Consider the following 19,027-nt stretch of genomic DNA (forward strand, 5'->3'; position numbering starts at 1 on the left):
ATAGCTTTATGATTTTCTTTTCTTTCCATTTATGACACCCGTATGTTGGTGAGGATAGTAAAGAGGAGAGAGAAAAGAAAGGGAAGAAGAAGGGAAGAGAAGGAGGAGGAAGAAGAGAAGGATTTCAGCGGCGCCGAAGCTTGATCTTCCCATTCCGGCGCCGAAAGAGTGATCTTCAACTCTAGATCTACATTTGGAGGTAAGCAAAGTCGAGTTCTTTGAACATTCACCATACCCAAGCTTAAACCCTTGATTCGAGTAGGGTTTCTTGAGATCTTGTAAATCCCCTTTGAAATGATGAATCTAAGGTTTAATAGATGATTTATGTGTTGATCTTGAAGGATTTGAAGAGGTATTGACAAGGTGGAAGAAGCATTGTGGGTTTGAAGTGATTTGGAGGGTTTGAAGTTGTTCTTGAGCAAAGAAGGTAAGATGGTTTCCCATCACTTGAATCTAACCTAGATCTAGGTTAGAACCATCCTATAGGACCTTGAAGTTGTGAAGAATGGGTTGGGAAAAGCCCCATTTGAATCCCTAAAGAATGGAGGAAGTTGGGAAGAAACAGGGTTTTTCCCGCCAAGACCGGTGGGTGCAACCGGTGGGCCCCTACCCGCCTGTGGGCACCCACCTGAGAAGGCAGGGGGGCCTACGGGCCCAATCGGTGGGCCCAACCGGCGGGCCAACCGGCTGGCCATCCTACCCATCGGTCCTAGCAGGGGCCCCTGGCTCAACCGGCGGGTGGAACTGGCGGGCCCCTACCCGCCTGTCCAAACCGGTGGGTAGGACCGGTGGGCTAGACTGCCCACCTGTCTGACCTACCCGTGTGGCCCCGAAGGTGATCCTTATGTCCGATTGGACCCAAATCGGACGTGTGACCTTCTTTTGACATTTAAAAATGATTTTGTCATCGGATCTCGTTAATTTTGATCCTAAAATGGTGAAGTACTAACCCCGCTCAATTTTATTAGGTTCACCAAATCCTACCCGATTCGCACCGGATCTCACCCGTACCGAACGAGAATCCTTGTACACTACAAGTAAGTGGGGAGAGGATGTTTGGCCTAGTTTGAAGGCATTGTTTGGAATTTATTTAATTATATCTAGTTTAGTCATACCATCATGAATATGCTATGTAGATTAGTCATTCCTCACATTGTTATGCATATGTGCTATGTTTACTTTCTAAATGCCAATTGAATGAGATGGTTATATGTTGAATGTGGACATCATGGTGCATGATGCATTGATAGACTAGATGCCGTAGTCGGCTTGGAAACGAGTGCATTGGTGGCCCGTGGAATGGGACACGGAGGCACTATGCAATCGTACTATTGTCATATAGGAGCATGCGGTATTAGGATTTTCACCATCCCGTGCTACGACCCTTCCCAACAGGGGTTAAGGTGTTGGGTTATCATTTGGGGGGAAGCAGTGGTCGTGGGTCGTCGGGTCACTGTGGCGGTTAGACATAACGCCCGGTGGGTCATGTAGGACAGCCGGCAACCCCGGTGGTACATTCAAGAGGGCCAATCGTACTGCTTTTAAATTGCTGGAGTCAGCACCTTTATTTTCAGTCATTTACATTTCTGTTGAGAGCCGGTGGACGGCATTGTCTTTACTTTTCCCGAGTACTCACGGTGGGCCTTCTCTGACAGCCCTATGGGCGTATCGCTGGAGGGAGTTCGCGGCTCGTACCCGGAGTATACGCGCACTGTGGCTGTAGTAGCACTAAAACCAAGGACTTAGTAATGTTGCTTAGGTGGATGTGATTTAAAATGTATTGCATAGCATGTAGTGCATATGATGTGTTTTGATGTGTGGACTGTTGTGTGGTCCATCTTACCACTTACTGAGCTAGTGAGCTCATCCCACGTGTACACCCCTTTTTAGATGATTTTACAGGTCATACATCTGAGGAGCAAGGGGTGGGTCCCACAGTCGAGTTTCCTGAAGAGGACTGGTGGACCCCTGAGGAGTTAGAGCACGGCACTGACTGCTCGTGCGAGAGTTGTGCTGCGGGACATCAGTTCTGAGGCCGAGCTGAGCTCCACCTTTGGGGCCGTGCTGATCTCCACTTCTGAGGCCGAGCTGAGCTCTTCTATGTGATGCCGAGCTGGGCTCAACCCTTGATGCCGAGCCGAGCTGTGTACTTTGATTATTTTGATGATTTCCTTTACATACTTGATATATGAATTGTACTTATATTGTGTAAATATCATGCCTTCGGGCCCACATGTATATAATTATTGTATCACAATTCGGGTATCAAGTATATGAGATTATTCACAGGTAAAACTTAGTCTTCCGCTGATCTGATGAGCTTATATTAGTTGTGTGTATGCTGTGGTGGAATACAGTATCTGATGATCCTGGTAGGTTTGGGTTAACCGGTGTTAACCCGGTCACTGGCCCGGTTCTGTGAGAACGGGGTGTGACATAAAGCATTCCGAATCGATAGAGCTTCCCCTTGACAAACCGATTGAAAGTAATGTGGTATGGAAATCGCGTTAGATTGTACTCCTGTGTGATCTCTGTATATTAGTCCTAGGCCTCCCTTAGTACATCCTAAAGAGGCAGCGGCATCACAATTCACCTTGTGCATACCAATTGGTGATGGGGTCCATATATTAGTAGAAGTGCTCGGTTCTTGCTGGGTTGGAGCTTCGCTAGCTACTGGAGGAGCTATAGTGGAGAAGAATTCCAAGAAAGCCCCAAGAATTCCAAGAAAGCCTTTTTCAGCCACTCTTATAACTTCTTGTGAAGACGAAGATTCCCAGTAAAACATAGGTCATTCCTTGCCCTCCACAAATACCACATGATGAAAGAGGCTTTATATAGACCTTCCCTCGCCTTCTTTTTACCCTCTTTGAAGATTGAGTCCCATTGCTTTAGCCAATCCAACAGCTTTGGAAAAGTAGGTGGAGAATAAAAGAGTAAGCAACCAAACCAAACATGTCTTGCAAAGGGACAATCAAACAGAAGATGATCTGCTGTCTCAAGTTAATCACCACATAGGATACAACTTGTTTCCATCTTCACATGTCTAATCTGTAAACCTTCTCCTGTAGCTATTCCTTCATTGCAAGTCCTCCAAATGAAACTCTTAATTTTTGGTAGAGTTTGTATAGACCAGATCCGATTCCAAATAGATTTTGGAATCATATCCCAGCTATGCACTCTTGAGGTTGACGCCTCTGTCTGACTCCTTTGTTGTTCCAACTTTGAGAGCAAGCAATATGCTGACTTAACTGAGAAAGCTCTAGTGGGAGTTGCTCCCCAAACCTACCTATCCTCCCCACCAAATAGGCTAAGGGGTATTTGTAAGATTGCCTCCACATCTCCAGGTTGGAAAAAACATCTCAAAAGAGATACCTTCCATGATCGGCACACCGGGTCTATCAACTCATCTACCTGTGTAAGAGCACAATCTATTGGCTTTTGTAACTGAATTTTAAATGAATGTAATGAGGGAACCCATCTATCAATCCAAATATTAACAGCGGATCCATCACCTATTTTCCATATTAGACCTTCTTGCAGAACAACACGCCCCTCTAATAATCCTCTCCATCCCCAAGATGGTTGATTACCCAATCTTGCATGCATAAAATCTGTCTGAGGAAAGTAAATAGATTTAATAAACCTTGCCCAATAGGAATCTGGTGTAGCCCACAACCTCCATGCCGTGGGTCCTTAAATCCTAAACCACCCTGTGATTTTGGTCGGGATAGCCTCTTCCATGATATCCAGTGGATCTTTCGCCCATCATCCTCCTCTCCCCAATAAAACTTTGCTGAGGCCTTTTGAATTGACTCATGAAGGACATTGGTAGTTTGAAGTGGGAACCCACAAAGTTTGCCATAGGAGCTATTGCTGCCTTCAATAGAACCTCCTTACTTGTATGAGATTATAATTTTCCTTTCCACCGTTGCAGCTTGTTTAAGGTCTTTTCCTTCACATTATTGAAAACTATACATTTTGATACCCCAAAAGTAGTAGGAAGTCTCAAATATTTCGTTGGTCCGTCTCCATATCTCACCTTAAGTACTCGAGAGAACCATCTTTTAAACTTATCATGGGTATTGAGGCTAAATGTTAAGCTTGACTTCTACAAGTTAATAGCCTGATCAGTGGCGCCACAATACAAGTCCAAGCACTTCCTCAAAGAAGATACTTCCCTCAACTTTACTTGTGGAAAAAAGAGGCAATCATCCAGTTATTGGATCACCCCTGTGTCGAACTCTGATGCCATGTAGGGAACTAGACATCTCTACTTGCTTGATAATGGAAGGAAGAGCCTGAGAACATAGAATAAAAATAGCCGTGGAAAGTGGGTCACCTTGGCGAATGCAACGGGTGGGTAAAATAGATCCCTTAATACATCCATTTACAAGTAAATTATAAGACACTGATTTAAGACATGCCATAACACGATCAACCCAATATTTATTAAATCCCAATTTTGTGAGCATACTTTCAATGAAATTCCACTCTAACCTATCATAAGCCTTTCACATATCAAGTTTCAAGGCAAGATAGCTAGTTTACATTTTTTCTGTTTTTTTGATGTAGTGGAACAGTTCATGGGCCACCATGATTTTGTCAGAGATGAGACGATTTGAAATGAAAGCTGTGAGCACAAACTCTAGAGACTACTTGCAGTCCAAGACTACCTCAGAGTTGGAATATGACTCTCATATGTGATAATAGACTTTCTGTCCATTACTCACATATGTTAACAGAGTCCTACCCTATTACTATTAGAGTTTGAGTTTCCCACATGTTATCATAGAGTTTGTCTATAACTCAATAACTGTAATCTCTATATAAGAGCACCATTGTACACTGATTAAAGTTAATGCTAATAGACTATTTCAACACTGGGTTGGTGCAATAATCTGCTCAAGTACTCCTTGCAATCGGTCTGCGACTAGCTTTGTGATAATCTTGATGACTACATTACATAAGCTAATCGGTCGGAACTGGTCTGCTGTCTCTGGTGTCTCCACCTTTGGAATCACACATATATATGTACGATTAAGCTCTATTGGAATATGCCCAGGATGAAAAAATTCTATGACATAATAGAGTATGTCCTTCTTCACGAGATCCCAATACTGTTGGTAAAACACATGTGGTAAACCATCAAGTCCTTGTGCCTTTAAGGGCGCCATGGCAAACAAGACTCTGCGAACCTCCTCCTCAGTAGGTAGTCTACATAAGATGTTATTCATATCGTCTGTAACCATAGGCTGGACTAAATCCAATACTCTATTCAAAGAAACATCATCAACCGGCTCAGTGGAATTGAGAACATAAAATGTTACAAACCTCGGTCTGTGAGGATGACCACTGACCCGAGGGATGCTTCAACTTTAAAATTCTGTTTTGATGCCTATGCCGAAGAGTGGAGACATGGAAAAAAGAAGTGTTCTTATCCCCACCCTTTAAACCAGTCCGGCCTTGATTTCTGGCGCCATAACTCCTCCTCCCTCTGCAGTTCCTCTTTAAGCAATAAATGTATCTCTGACTCCTTATGTTGTGAGAATTCTGAATCAGGGAGGTTTTGTATATGCTCCAATTCTAATTTCAACTTCTTAGTGTTCTCCTGCAGATTCCCCAAAACTTCCTTATTCCATCTTTTGAAAACTGTTTGACAATGTGAGATTTTCCTCATTAGACGATTCACTGCCATCCCCGCAGTGTCAAGAGACCACCCCCTAATTGCAGTATTACGACAATCACTATGCCTCATCCACATTGACTCAATCCAAAATGGTCGGTGCCCTCGAGGTATTCCCCCCTCTGTATCCACCAATATTGTTTGTATCCTTCCAAAGTAAGGCAAGCCCGACCGACGCCCCATTTGGTTCCACTGTTACGCAACCTTTATAATTCCCCTTGCTGCAAAAACCACCTAGTACAGAGCAATGACACTTCGTCTCCATGGAGCTGGTACAAGGTTCGAACTGTCTTGGGTCTCCCCAGCCCTTGACAGTTCAACCCGAGAAGCTTCATTGCTTCCCGTGGAGCTGGTGTTCTCCAGCGTCCACGGGGGGCGACCCTAAAAAATAGGTCTGTAGAGCAGCATCATCATCCTGGTTGTCAATAACAGTATCCTCTGGTTTATGAGTCCCAGTACTGGAGTCTGGAGATACGTAACCGTTTAGGGGGTTGCACACGCCTGTCATTCGGATCCTGAATAGTGGACAAGTCTACCTGGGAAGCTTGAGGTAGATGTCCAATAGCAATAGGTTGTTGACTTGGATTGGAAACAAATGAGGCAACCTCAAGTTGGGTCGGGTTAGAAAGGGAGTATCCCAAAAGGTGAGGTAACAGAGCCGTAAGAACACAGATAAAAATCCTCTATTGTTCTGATCTTCTGTTTTTCCATGTTTTGCTAGGTGCAGACTGCGACACGTGGATGATGCATAACCAACGGTCAAGATGATATATGTTGGTTGAGGTTACCAAAACCGGGTTTTCTCCTTGTGAACCAGACCGAGATTTATATGAGCCAACCCAACCCGTGATCACCTATCTTCTTCTTATTCACTCTCTGTCATCTCTCTCGTTCCCTTAACATCCGTTTCCTCCTCTCTTCTTCTTCTTCTTCTTCACCCTCTGTTATCTCTCTCATTCCCTCTCTCGGCTATTCTTGAAATAGTGAGCGTGTTCGAACATCAACGAAGCCCTGCTTCCCTTAATGACTTCTTCAATCTCTGTTCTCTCTCCTACGCATTGATATCGCTCTCTCTCAGTTGCCTCGAATTAGAGAGAGATTTCGAACATCAACGAAGCCCCCTGCTGGTTCTCGCGCACACTGGTTCGATCACCCTGAGGTATGAAACCTAGAACTTACTTTCCTCTTCTCTTCTCTCTTCACTCTTTTTTAAACCCTAGATATTTTCTTATTCACTCTCTATATCACTCCACATAAGCATTGTAATGGATCTTCATATTCATTGCCAAGGTAAACCATGGCACTCTATTTGGCAAGGACTACATTGAAATGATTCAACAAAGAGATGTCACACTGTCAACAATGATTCCTAGTGAAAGGGAGAAATTATGAATTCTATGTTCTAGGGCCCCAGTTTTCCATAATTATGCTAGAGAGTCCAGTTGTTAGTTCAGTGACAATCCCTACTTTGGGAATTGGGATCCTAGCCAGAGGAGGTAAGCAACATCAGGTTAGTTTCTATTTCTTGTCTTCTTACCTCTGTTATGATGAGCATGGGAATCAAGTCTGTATATATCCCATGTTGGGACATGTAACAGCTTTTTAATCAAAGAATGGAACAGAGTTGAGTTGCAGATATGCTGCTGTTAGTATATTTTTGCTACCGCAGGCCACTGTCAGCATATTTCCTGGGTCATTTCTTACAGGAGTGGATTTTTCAGTTCTTCTCTCCTTTTAAGTTTAGCTGAGATCAATCAGACAGGTTATATAGACTTGAACAGTCCAAACTCAATGGTTTAGAGAAATTCTTTCAGATTTTGATAGATATACTTAGCCTCAGCATGAAATTGAATTTCAGGAACAGAAATTTGACTCTGAATGTAAGCCCCATAAAATACACCCAAGTTTGTCTGATTGAATGGAAAATTTGATGACAAACCAAATTTCCAAAGTTTTGTTTTTTCCCCCTGAAAGCAAGAATCAAAGTACAGCACCAGACAACAATGTTGTGTTATGTTTTGGGATCTTGAATAGGTTTGAACTTATTTGATAGACCATCTGTTAGGTCTGTATTGTATTGTCTAAAAACAGGAAGGGGCAAAAAAAACAAAATATCTAAAAGAATGAAGCCATACACTGCTTATCATTTGCCCAGACAAATATAGTACAGATATACAAACTCAGGATGGAAAACTTGCAACCGCCACAGAAAAACACCCGCACATCCTTAGAATTATTAAATATAATGTGTGCAGTCGTAGTATATGAAACACCCTGAAACTTGAATCAATGATATCAATATACCTCAATTTTCAACCTCAGAAAACTTCCATCCAAGCCATCAAAAAGGAGCAAACATCTGCAAAAGAAGCATGAGAGAAGATGTCAAACAATGTTGCATTTGCAATGCCGAACAAAATTAAGTATGAGAAGAAAGGGCCTTCCTTGTTAATTACCCTTTTTTTTTTTCGTGTAGCAAAGGAGCAGAGGAGCAGAGGAGCTCTGGACTTGTTGTTTTCCCCTGCAATCATTCTCCCTTTACAAGGTGAGAGGAACAGAGTACTGTGTAAATAGGAATTAAGAAAAAAAAAAAAAAAAAAAGACATTCATAATTTTTGTATATAAAGGACCAATCAAATGTTCCTATACGAACATTTGCAACAGTGGGGTGGGTGGGTTGGGGACAAGGAAAATGGAGAAAGAAAGGGGGCAGTAAGGAAAAGATGTAACAATGAACAAAGGACAGGGGAAGAGGAGCACAACGAAGCATAGAAATAAGTTTCCCTATACAACATTTCTGTCTATATTTGTTCAGTGTTAAAAGTGGAACCTTTCTTATTTTTATCATAGCAACATCAAGATAGAGGATGAAATTAAATGATGGAAACTTTGAAATCTATTCATTTCGATTATTTTCTTATGGATATTGCATTTTACAGAGAAATGGATGCACAACAACGGATGTGTAGCTGTGGAGAGGTGATGGTCATCTGAACTTCTCAAACGGCGCGGAATCCTGGACGAAGATTTTACAGATGTCCGGTAGGCGGAAAACATTCGGGATGTTTTATATGGTTGGACCCAGTATCGAGGAATTATACTGAGACTGGAGACACAGGAACATGTTATTCAACAGAAAGTGTTAATAGGAACACACAGGCCATCTCAACTATTCGTCAACCCTCCTATAGTCCACAAGTGCGGAAACAAGTACTAGCGGACCAGTCGTTGCTCAACCATTATTATGGTTTAACCATCTTCCTATGTATTTGGGTGTTAATTCTCTCGTGCTATGTCTTTTATGTAACGGCTTTGTAAATAGTACTAAAGTGGTGTTTCCTATTATGTATGGAGTAAATACAAGATCAAGACTTTATGTAAGATTTCATAATTTTTTTTTCCTTTTCGGATGATTATTAACTTTTGTTTGTTAATGAAAAGCCTTCCCATAAGCACCTTGAATTTGCTGCTTGTCTCTAAAGATGATAACTCATTCACAATTAATTGTATCTGAATGTTTTTCTGGACCAGGTAGTCTTGTTATGCATTAGCCTTTTTTCATTTCAAATTCTCCCTCAATATGCATAGCCTTCATGGATTACTGTGTACATGGGTGGGACAACCTCCCAATGAAACTACTCATGTACTTCACCAATGTGGCCTACCCACTTGAATCCTACTTTCATACAGTCCTATGCAACTCCCCTGAATTTCAGAACACTAGTGCAAACAATGATCTGAGGTTCATTGAATGGAACAACCCTTCAGACATGGAAACAAATTTTCTCAATCTGTCTCATTATAAAAGAATGGTACTAAGTTCATTACCACATCATTAGTAGTATTGTATTCTGGCAATGTTATTAAGGACCAACTGCCTTCTGAAGGCTTGAGCCCCTTTTTTGTCTCCTGTTTTACATCCATAATTGCAAGACCCACAGTAATGTTCATCCGAGGAATTCCGAACAACTGATTCAACTTTCAGACCAAGATTCTTGCACCCCCTACGGAGAATTTGATTCTGGAGTCCTTCCTTTGTACAATTCTCTGTGACACCAAGCCTGCTAAATACAGTATCCATGGCAGAGACACAGTCTGAACTCCCATATAGAGGAAGCTTGTGATCCACAGCCCATTCCTTATGCACAGAACTGGGAGTTTTGATTGAGGCAGACAGAGAGGAATAGTCTTCAGGTACAAATTAGTTGCCTTTCTCAAGGACAATTACCTTTTGGCCTGCACTTGCAAGAACTCCAGCTGCAACTCCACCACCACAACCAGAACCAACAATGACAACATCACATTCAACATTGTAGAGGTTCTGTTGAGGATCTTTTGTGACTTTGAAGCCCTTTTTTTTTAGAGATGTAATAAGGGTTGAATCAGTTTCATACATAGTTTCTACTATTCCTTTCTCAATAGGTCTTTCCCTATGGATTGTGTGTGAATTCTCATCAGTCTCTAAATGGTATCCCATTGCATCCCAAGCTGGGTTTTCTGATTTTTCATCAGTCTGCAACATGAACACAGTAAGAAAGCCAAGTTTAAAAATTGCAACCATAATATTTATGGAGTTAATAGATTAGGTAGAGAGAGAGATTCATTTTTGGTTCTAGTGTTCTTTACTTGAGCCCATGTAATTTTCAAGGTCAAAACACAGAAAATATAGAAAGAGTGCAGTATTAATAGAAAAAAAAATGGTGCTTCCTTCAAGGAGAAGGATGAGTAGAATTCCTCCACTCAAACCTTTTCTGAAGATGACACATTGACATGTAACAGCTCATTCAAAATAAGGTAAACCCCCAGGCCAAACCAGTTCTGACTAAAGAAGATAATGACAAGTTACATGGATGATTGCAGCATGTAACAGAAATGCTTTTGGAAGTAACAGCAACCCCTTTTATGCCAGAAGGAGAAGAAAGAAAATAAAAATCAGCTCAGAGACAGAGCAACTTGGTTCATTTTTTAATATATTAAATAGAAAAATTAATTTTTTGATTGTTGTCCTTCCAATCCCAGTTTACCTCAAAAACTAGACCCAACAAACACAGGGCAGACTATAGAGAATTGGGGAAGGGGAAGAAGAGGAAGTTTAATGGATGAGGAGGAACTTACCCGAGAGAAGAAGGTGAAGAAACAGAAGGCTTTGGTCAACATAAATACTCCTCTGTGAGGGACCAAGAACCTTGCTTTTGACCAGTTCTGCAGAACCACTTCCCTCTTTTGCAATGACATTTCAGAGAACTTGTGAATGAATGGCCATCCTGACCCAAAACACAGAGACCCACATAGCAACATGGTCCCCAATCAGGTCGATAGAAGCCATAAAGCAAATCTCACTAAACCTATAGGTTCTGGTGCACCCTTCTTCACAAGCATCTCAACAACCTGCCCTCCATTAAAACAGAACACCAATATCCAATTCTTAGAAGTTAATGTAATTACTCTGTTCATTAACAAGAAACACAGACCATGGTCTTCACAGGATGATGTTCAGTTCATGGTTATGACATGAAATATAACCACATCAATGCTTCATTCTACTTTGTTTTAAAGGCTTACAATCCCAACCGCAGAGTCTCTGTTTACTATGACAATTACACATGCAACAGACCTAGCACATGTATCTAAAATAGAGACTCCTAAATCAAGAAATACATCTCCATGGTTTAAACTAGGAGCCATAAGGCTTGTTTTCTCCATAGAAGGGAAAAGGACCACTCATCTTACAAATTTTCAACAAATTTTCACTTTCCTAGGTACAGACCTTCCATATCTTCTTCAACAAAAGAGCTTTTCCAACTCATCCACTAATTAACTAGAAGCCATAAATAATTAAATATGAACAAGTACCATCCATCCATTGAAGCTGTCCAACTCCTACAATCAGGCTTAGATGGATCAATATTAGTGCTGCACAACATTTGGAACAATGAGATGCTGAAACCAGGCCCTTTTTTATGGCATCTCCATGTACTTGGGTCCCTGAACTCAAATCTGCCAATGCTGAACAAGCGTGAAAAATGCTGGTATACATGAAGCGATTCATAATCCTACCATTATCCCTCAAATACTTGAAAACTTCAAGAGCCTCCTCAAATTTGCCAATCTGCAACCATCCAGAGATTAAAGCACTCCAAGAAGCGTCATTAGGGTCAGAAATCCTGTTAAAAGCTTGACGAGCTTCCTCTAGACTTCCAAACTTGGCATAAAAATCCACAAGGGGTGTCCCCACTGAAACCCCTGAATCCATCCCCAATTTAACAATGTAACCATGAATCTGCCTCCCAGTACCCAAGTCCCCTAACTTGGAACATGCCTTGAGAACAACAGAGAATACAAACTCATCCAATTCAATAACTTCTTTTATCATCCTGGCAAATAATGCCAAAGTTTCCTCCTGTCTATCAGCCTGAGTGTACCCCATCATTAGCCCAGTCCATGTTACAACATTCTTCTCTGCCATCCTATCAAAAACAAGCTTGGAACTCTCTAAGCATCTGCACTTCACATACATGTTAAGCAGGGCAGTATCGATCAAAATGTCAGGAGTTAATCCATTCTTAACCATTTGAGAATGCATCTGCTTGCCAAGCTCTAAGCATGAAATGGAACAGGGCAGTATCGATTTGAGAATGCATCTGCAGGGCAGTATCGATCACATACATGCTTGCCAACCTGTTTAAACAAAACAATGAGATGCCATTTCAACATGTTCTGGTGCATAATTTTTTTCTGAAAAATTATAATATAATCCACTGATCTAGCTTCATTCTGAAAAATCAACCACGATGCACTAATGGAACAGGGGGTATTTGAAATAATGCAACAAACTGATTTGAAGCTAATGGAACTTCCCACAAAATAGTCTCTTTCACTAACCTTTGCAGTGTTGTAGTCAGCATTTCTACAATCAGAAATAATGCAATCTCTTTCCTACTTGGGTTGATCCCCAACAGCTCTGTGGCCAAAAGGGAGCTACTGTTCAAGGTGGGATTGGACCATTTGGGCTGCTGACATTGGCTTCCAAAAATCTAGAGGAGTACACATCAGTTTTCTTCAGATTTTACAAAGCTAAAGACAATCATAGGTTTTCTATTTAGATGTTTAGAAATAAAACAAACCATTGACAATCATTTGATGGTTGTTAGATCTTTGTTTTAGCAGTTTAACTAGATTTCAGAACATTTCAGTAGAATAGACTCTTTAGTTAATCATCAATATGTTGTGCTACTTCTATTATTCTATTTCTTTTCTGACGATAGTTTCAATCTTCTATGAAAGATACAGACATATTGAGCAGTAAAACATTATTCATATCAATACCTCTTCTCACCATGCACAGACTCCATCAAATCTGAACTCATTCACAACCCAAAAAAATAACAGCAAACCTAGATTGTCCAAAGTCTTGGTGGATTCGAACCACCATAACCTGGGCATTAGCCCAGATGCTCTACCATTTTGAGCTAAAGACTCCTTACCTACAAAAAAAATGGTTAGTACATTATAGACTAATCCATCAATAAAAATATGCTTAATATCCTCGATGTATTGGCAATCATAAAAAAGAAAAAAAAAAGTGTTAGTTCCTCATTGACTAAGTGTATCTAATAGCAAATAAATAATGTTCCTCATTAAATGAATCTAAATACAATCTTCATCTAGTGATTGATGAACTGCAGATGCTTGTGATTGATGAACTGCAGATGCTTGAGATGACATATGGGAAATAGACTCCTGCAGGGAACATTGGAAATTAGGGCAATCCAGATTCATATAAGAAAATGAAAAATGCAGCAAACAACATAACTAACTAAAAGTATTTACCCTAAGTGACATGTAACCGGGATAAATGTTATCAAACAGTTGCATATTGTATGAGGCAGGAGTTGGTTGCTGTTCTTGTAGTTGTTGATTATTACTTGGCCCTCCACTCTTTTTTTTTTGCCTTGCTTTTCGACCCAACTCTTTAGCCTTCTTCCACCTTTACTTTTCTCTTTATGTTTGAAACGTATCCCATCATACACGTCAGTTGAGAAATCAGGCAATATTGGCATATCAGGGCAATCGGCTGTGTTGATTCTAATATTACCAACCTTCAATCTTAATTCATTAGCAGCATCTTTCATCAATTCGTAACCCTCAAATGTGTTAGCAGCTTCTGATGCTATTTCAACAAATTCATGACAAATACGCCTATACTGCTGTGTACGGTCCAGGTTGACATCCTCTTCAATTTCCTTCCCCCTATTGTCATTAACTACCATAGTTCTTGCTCCCCGTGTCCATCTCTTCAAAATGTAGGAATCAGGAATACGCTTTATGTCGAGCACATCTAAAAATTTCAAACAATGGCAACAAAGAATACCATCTATTTCGAATTTCCTGCACGTGCAAACTATAATTCCAGCAAGCGGGTTACAACATACTTGATATTCGCCTTCTACATCAACAATCCCAACTCGAAAATCAATGAAGGGAAATCTATCAGTTCGGTCTCTGATGCAACAAACAGTCATCCAATTATATTCCTCTTGAAATAACGCATAAATGGTAGGAGTGTAAACTGATCCAGCTTGTTTCTGGACAATTGACATTGAATTTGCAAGTTGTGGCAACTTGTTTGTTGATTCAAATTCAGCTTTTAATTCATTGCCACGCTTCTGATTAAGAACTCTCTCAAAGTGCTTAAAAAATTGCACAACATCCAAAGTTGACTTCAAATAATCCTTCAAATCACTATTTAAACTCTCACTGAGTTGTGTACTTCGAATACCTAATGTGAATGTGTTTTTCATGTAGCACTTCGCCCATTTATTTCTAAGTGTATACATGCGTCTCAACCATGCATTATCCATAACACCATTTTCACTAAGCAATCTAGACCATGCTCTGTCGAATTGTTCTTCCTCATCATATTGGTATATGCATTTCTTTATATCTTTAAGAAACCCGGAGCCATCTTTCATCATATTACCCAAATGCTTAATGCCATTCTGCATTAAGTGCCATGTACACAACCCATGCCACATCTGAGGCCACATGTCTATTAATGCTATAGTCATAGTAGCATCTTGGTCCGTGAAGATAGTTATAGGTTTCTTTCCACCATGTGCCTCAGCAAATACCTCAAACAACCACTTGAAAGATTCCACTGTCTCATCATATAAAAGTGTGGCCCCGAATACAGTGCATCCTCTATGGTGATTAAATTCAGCAAACACCCCAAGCGGCCTACACTGTCTGTTGGTGCGAAATGTAGTGTCGAAGCTGACTACATCTCCAAAGTGTGCATAATCAATGATCATCTTTGGATCAGCCCAAAATATATTAGTTATTTGTTCTTCACTATCCAGCTGAACTGAGTATGTGAAAGATGGATTGTTCCTAGTTTGAGTAACAAAGTAATCCAACAAACTACCTACTTCACCATATGATAAGGAACTCATTCTTTTAGTACGGAGGTAGTTCCTAACATCTTGGGTCGTACAACTCAAGTTCTCGATCCCATCAGCCTGCCTACCCATCAACTCAATTGTGAATCTAGGTCTAATGCCCGAGTCATCAGCCAAATCAATTTCATACATATGTATGTCTGACATATGCCTCTGTGAACGCATCATATGAACTGTTGAATCAGTATGGAGATCATGATTATGTTCCTCCACAAATTCACGACACATATATTTTCCATCCCCACCCAAACATATGGCCATCTCTGCTTTGCAATTTGTTCTTGTCTCAGCTCGGGGGTTAGTAACATTCTTGTCTCGCTTGTCTGGTTGCCGAGACACAGCTTTTGAACAAACAAGCCGCCTTGACGTAATAGTCTCTCTGTCTTTCTTGCTTTTATTCACAGTGTGTCTCCTAATACTAAACCCCATTGCCCGTCCGTAACTGTTGTAAAAATCATATGCTTCCTGTTCTGAATTGAATAACATACCAACCTGAGGTTTCCTCGCATCATTCAAACAAGCATTCTCCATACTAGACAAAACAAATAAAAACAATGATACCTTAGATACTACTACATTATTGGATGTAATAGACCATAGTTCTTAGAATATGGATCTTATAGCCAGTCAAAGAAGAAGAATGAAGGTTACATTAGTTAGAAAAGAAAGTAACTGAAAAACTTAACTTGTAATGGCTCACCCAAACATATTTTTAGAGATATAGTTTGTTTATCTGAGTTTGACCAATACATAATGAAAATGTTTTATAAGATGATATATGTATATTTTACTGTTTGTAAACATAAGATGATATACAGAGCTCTGTCCCCTTATTTTTGGAGCTTCACTCTATGATAACAGAGATAATTTTTTGTTTCAAAGAGGTTAATGATCTAGTGGGATGGTTTAAAATTTGGATTATACACCCTAAGCAAGAAAATGAGCTTACTTCGACGAGAATGCAAAACAAACAAGAAAATAACAGAAGTAAAATGAGATTTAAGAACACATACATCATCTAAATTGGCACCAGTAGCTCAATCTAAGGATGATCCTTGAAGACAAATGTTTGTCATTTAAAAACAAAATAGGAAATACTAAATGGTGATGCGAGAACAGCACAAATCAACCACTTATTCCACCAAAACTAAGGGAGCATCACATTTTACCTCTTGAAAACTCTGCGAATGAAATTTCTGTCAAAAAAAAAAAGTTGAAAATGTAAAACTCAAGGATAGAAATCCATGATCAAATAAAAACTAAGGGAGCATCACACTTTACAGGGTTGAAAACTCTGCGAATGAAATTTCTGCCAAAAAAAAAAAGTTGAAAATGTAAAACTCAAGGATAGAAATCCATGATCAAATAAAAACTAAGGGAGCATCACACTTTACAGGGTTGAAAACTCTGCGAATGAAATTTCTGCCACAAAAAAAAAGTTGAAAATGTAAAACTCAAGGATAGAAATCCATGATCAAATAAAAACTAACATCAACCATAAATCTAATAGAAAGAACAACGGAATAGGTACATGTTATCTATAAAGTCAGGAAACAACAACGATTCTTCAACATACCTGAGCAGACCGCGACCTTCGTTCGCAGAGAAACCCACTCCTACTCCTTCGGTCGCAGAGAGAGGGTTGTGAGAAGGGAGAGAATCTTTCAAGCTTGCAATGAGCGAGCTTCGTGAGTAGTACGAAACCTTCGCAGAGCAAACACGCGAGCTTCGTGAAGAGGAACCTTGCTACCTAGGGTTTTTTCCTCCCAGAGCTGCACACTGGTTCAAACCCAATGAGAGCGTCGGACAGAGAGACTAAGGGGGAGATTCATTCGTGAGCTTCAACCAATGGTAGTTTTCACTTGTGAGCAAGAGAGATGCAGCGAGAGGGTTGAGAGAGAGAGATGCGGTTGAGAGAGAGAGATGCACATCAACGAGGGAGTTCCAACTTTTACATGTTTTGAAATTCAAATTTCAAAACTTATTCTAAACCTTACTGTTTGGGTGAACCGGTTCGAGTCATCCACAGTTGTAAACCGGTTTTGGCAACCTCAACCAACCCTCTTAATCCTGACCGTCGATGATGCACCATCAACGTGTCGCTCGCTGCACCTAGCAAAACATGGAAAAACAGAAGATCAGAACAATAGAGGATTTTTATCCTAAGAACACTGGCAATCTCCAAAGTTTGTGGGAATTTGTTTAGAAAATGTAGGAAGTTACCTCCTTGGGAAGTGGAGCTTGGAGGTAGTGGATGGGAATTGGTAAGTGGTGGATAAACTCCCAATGGGGGGACCACTAAAGGTTGATGAGAGTGTGTGTTTGAAGAATGATCAGACGGATAGGATTTAGAGTGTGCATGGTAGATGTAGGGAGGATAGGGTGTTGGTTTAGTATTGGATGGCTCTTGGGTCGTGGGAGTTATGTTTGAAAAAGGGTGGGTGGTTATGGGGAAAAAAATCGTCTGCAATTCGGATCTGGTACAATTCCGTGAAATACCATCTTCAGGGGGTGACACGTGTATTGATACTAATGCAATGATCCAGATCTGATTTAAATGACTCTTCACTGATTTAAGGTTTTATTAGTTGTACCAGATCTGGACCATTGCATTGGTATCAATACATGTGTCACCCCCTGAAGGTGGTATTTCATGGAATTGTACCCGATCGAAATTGCAAACAATTTCAACCTGTGGTTATGGACATGTGTTCAGAAGTATTAGGGTCGTGGGGTGGGAAGTTACCAGTTGGGCTATTGGTTGATGTCGGGCGGCGGTGATCGGAATGAGGCGCCATAATGGTGGCTGTCTGTGGAATAATCACATGGACATGCTCCACCAAACGGGCATCTGTGGCCGAGCAAAGAAGGTGTGGCGTGGTAATTTTTCTTGTAATTTTGGGTAATGACTCCGGCTTAGCACCTATTATGAAATTGAATGACATAGTATATTAAGGTTGTCAATTTGAAACTGAAATCGAAAGTCGAAATTGAGACCAAACTGAATAGGGCCGAATCAAGCTGAATCAAATAAATTCGATGCTAATTTGGTTTAGAATGTTGAAATTAAATTCGGTTTGACTCAGTTTTGGTTCTACATCAAGACCGTCTATTAGAATCGAAACCAAACCGAATGATTATTTCAATCCAAAACAGTGAATACTTATAAGGAAATATAATGCGATTTGATGATTTGATTGTTTTCCATACGTTTTTTGTATTTTCAATACTTTACTAAGCTACCAACTAACCAAAGTGATTGTTTCCAATACTTCACTTTTCACTAATTCACCTGTCCCATTAACCCACCTATCACATACTATTATTATTAAAATAATATAAAATAAAAGAAGAAAAGAGGAATGAAGAGGAGAGTGGGAGGACTTCAGCTTGGGGAATCAGAAGGGTCCCTTCCCAACGCAATTTTCCTCTTCTTCTCTCTTTCCAATTCCCTTCCCAATCTCAAATCTTCTCCGGCTGCTTTTGAAGTTTCATATCCTGTGTATCAGATTGTCATCGGGGATAGTTCGGACAGACCATGCTATCGTTTTGTTTGATTGATTTGAGGCATACTTTTTGCATTTGTTAGTCTATTATTTTGTTCAAAGGGCGAAGATGGCTCTTTTGAATGAATCTTGATATACTAGATCTGGGAATTATCCATGTCTCGTTCCTGATCCAAAATCTTTTTCCCCTACTTCGGTCCTTACCCTTGGAGTTTTTAACATTTCTCATGCTATTAGGGCCCATGAGCTGAATGCAGACCATCTAATATAGGGGGTCAATTACAGGTCCGGCCTTTGTAGGGGAAGGGGTTAAATACATAGGTAATGGGCGAATTTCTTCTTATATTTTCTTGTATTTATTTTATGTATTAATATTTTTA

At 40.3% G+C, this 19,027-nt stretch overlaps 1 protein-coding gene and 1 long non-coding RNA gene across 2 annotated transcripts; one reads left to right on the forward strand and one right to left on the reverse strand.

The window, feature by feature from the left end:
* Positions 1–6,658: 6,658 nt before the first annotated feature.
* On the forward strand, positions 6,659–7,780 carry LOC122092729. The gene is made up of 2 exons (XR_006144274.1): positions 6,659–6,842; positions 6,974–7,780. It is a non-coding gene; the product is annotated as an uncharacterized LOC122092729 (long non-coding RNA).
* A 1,738-nt stretch (positions 7,781–9,518) lies between these two features.
* Positions 9,519–12,254, reverse strand: LOC122093007 (pentatricopeptide repeat-containing protein At1g71420-like). The gene is made up of 4 exons (XM_042663281.1): positions 11,537–12,254; positions 10,799–10,947; positions 9,912–10,196; positions 9,519–9,821 (listed from the first exon to the last, which is right to left on the reverse strand). The coding sequence occupies exons 1-4, from the start codon at positions 12,252–12,254 to the stop codon at positions 9,519–9,521; spliced, it is 1,455 nt and encodes a 484-aa protein (XP_042519215.1).
* Between the last annotated feature and the right edge of the window lie 6,773 nt (positions 12,255–19,027).

Source organism: Macadamia integrifolia, chromosome 11, assembly GCF_013358625.1.
Source record: "Macadamia integrifolia cultivar HAES 741 chromosome 11, SCU_Mint_v3, whole genome shotgun sequence".
Taxonomy (NCBI): domain Eukaryota; kingdom Viridiplantae; phylum Streptophyta; class Magnoliopsida; order Proteales; family Proteaceae; genus Macadamia; species Macadamia integrifolia.

Excerpts from the sequence above, each read along its gene's own strand:
- LOC122093007 (XM_042663281.1), bottom strand. The coding sequence starts at position 12,254 with ATGGTTAAGAATGGATTAACTCCTGACATTTTGATCGATACTGCCCTG. Across the intron at positions 10,197-10,798 it reads TCTTCACCTTCTTCTCTCGG|ACTGATGAAAAATCAGAAAA; the intron begins GTAAGTTCCTCC and ends TTCATGTTGCAG. Across the intron at positions 9,822-9,911 it reads TTGCAAGTGCAGGCCAAAAG|GAATGGGCTGTGGATCACAA; the intron begins GTAATTGTCCTT and ends TCTGTGCATAAG.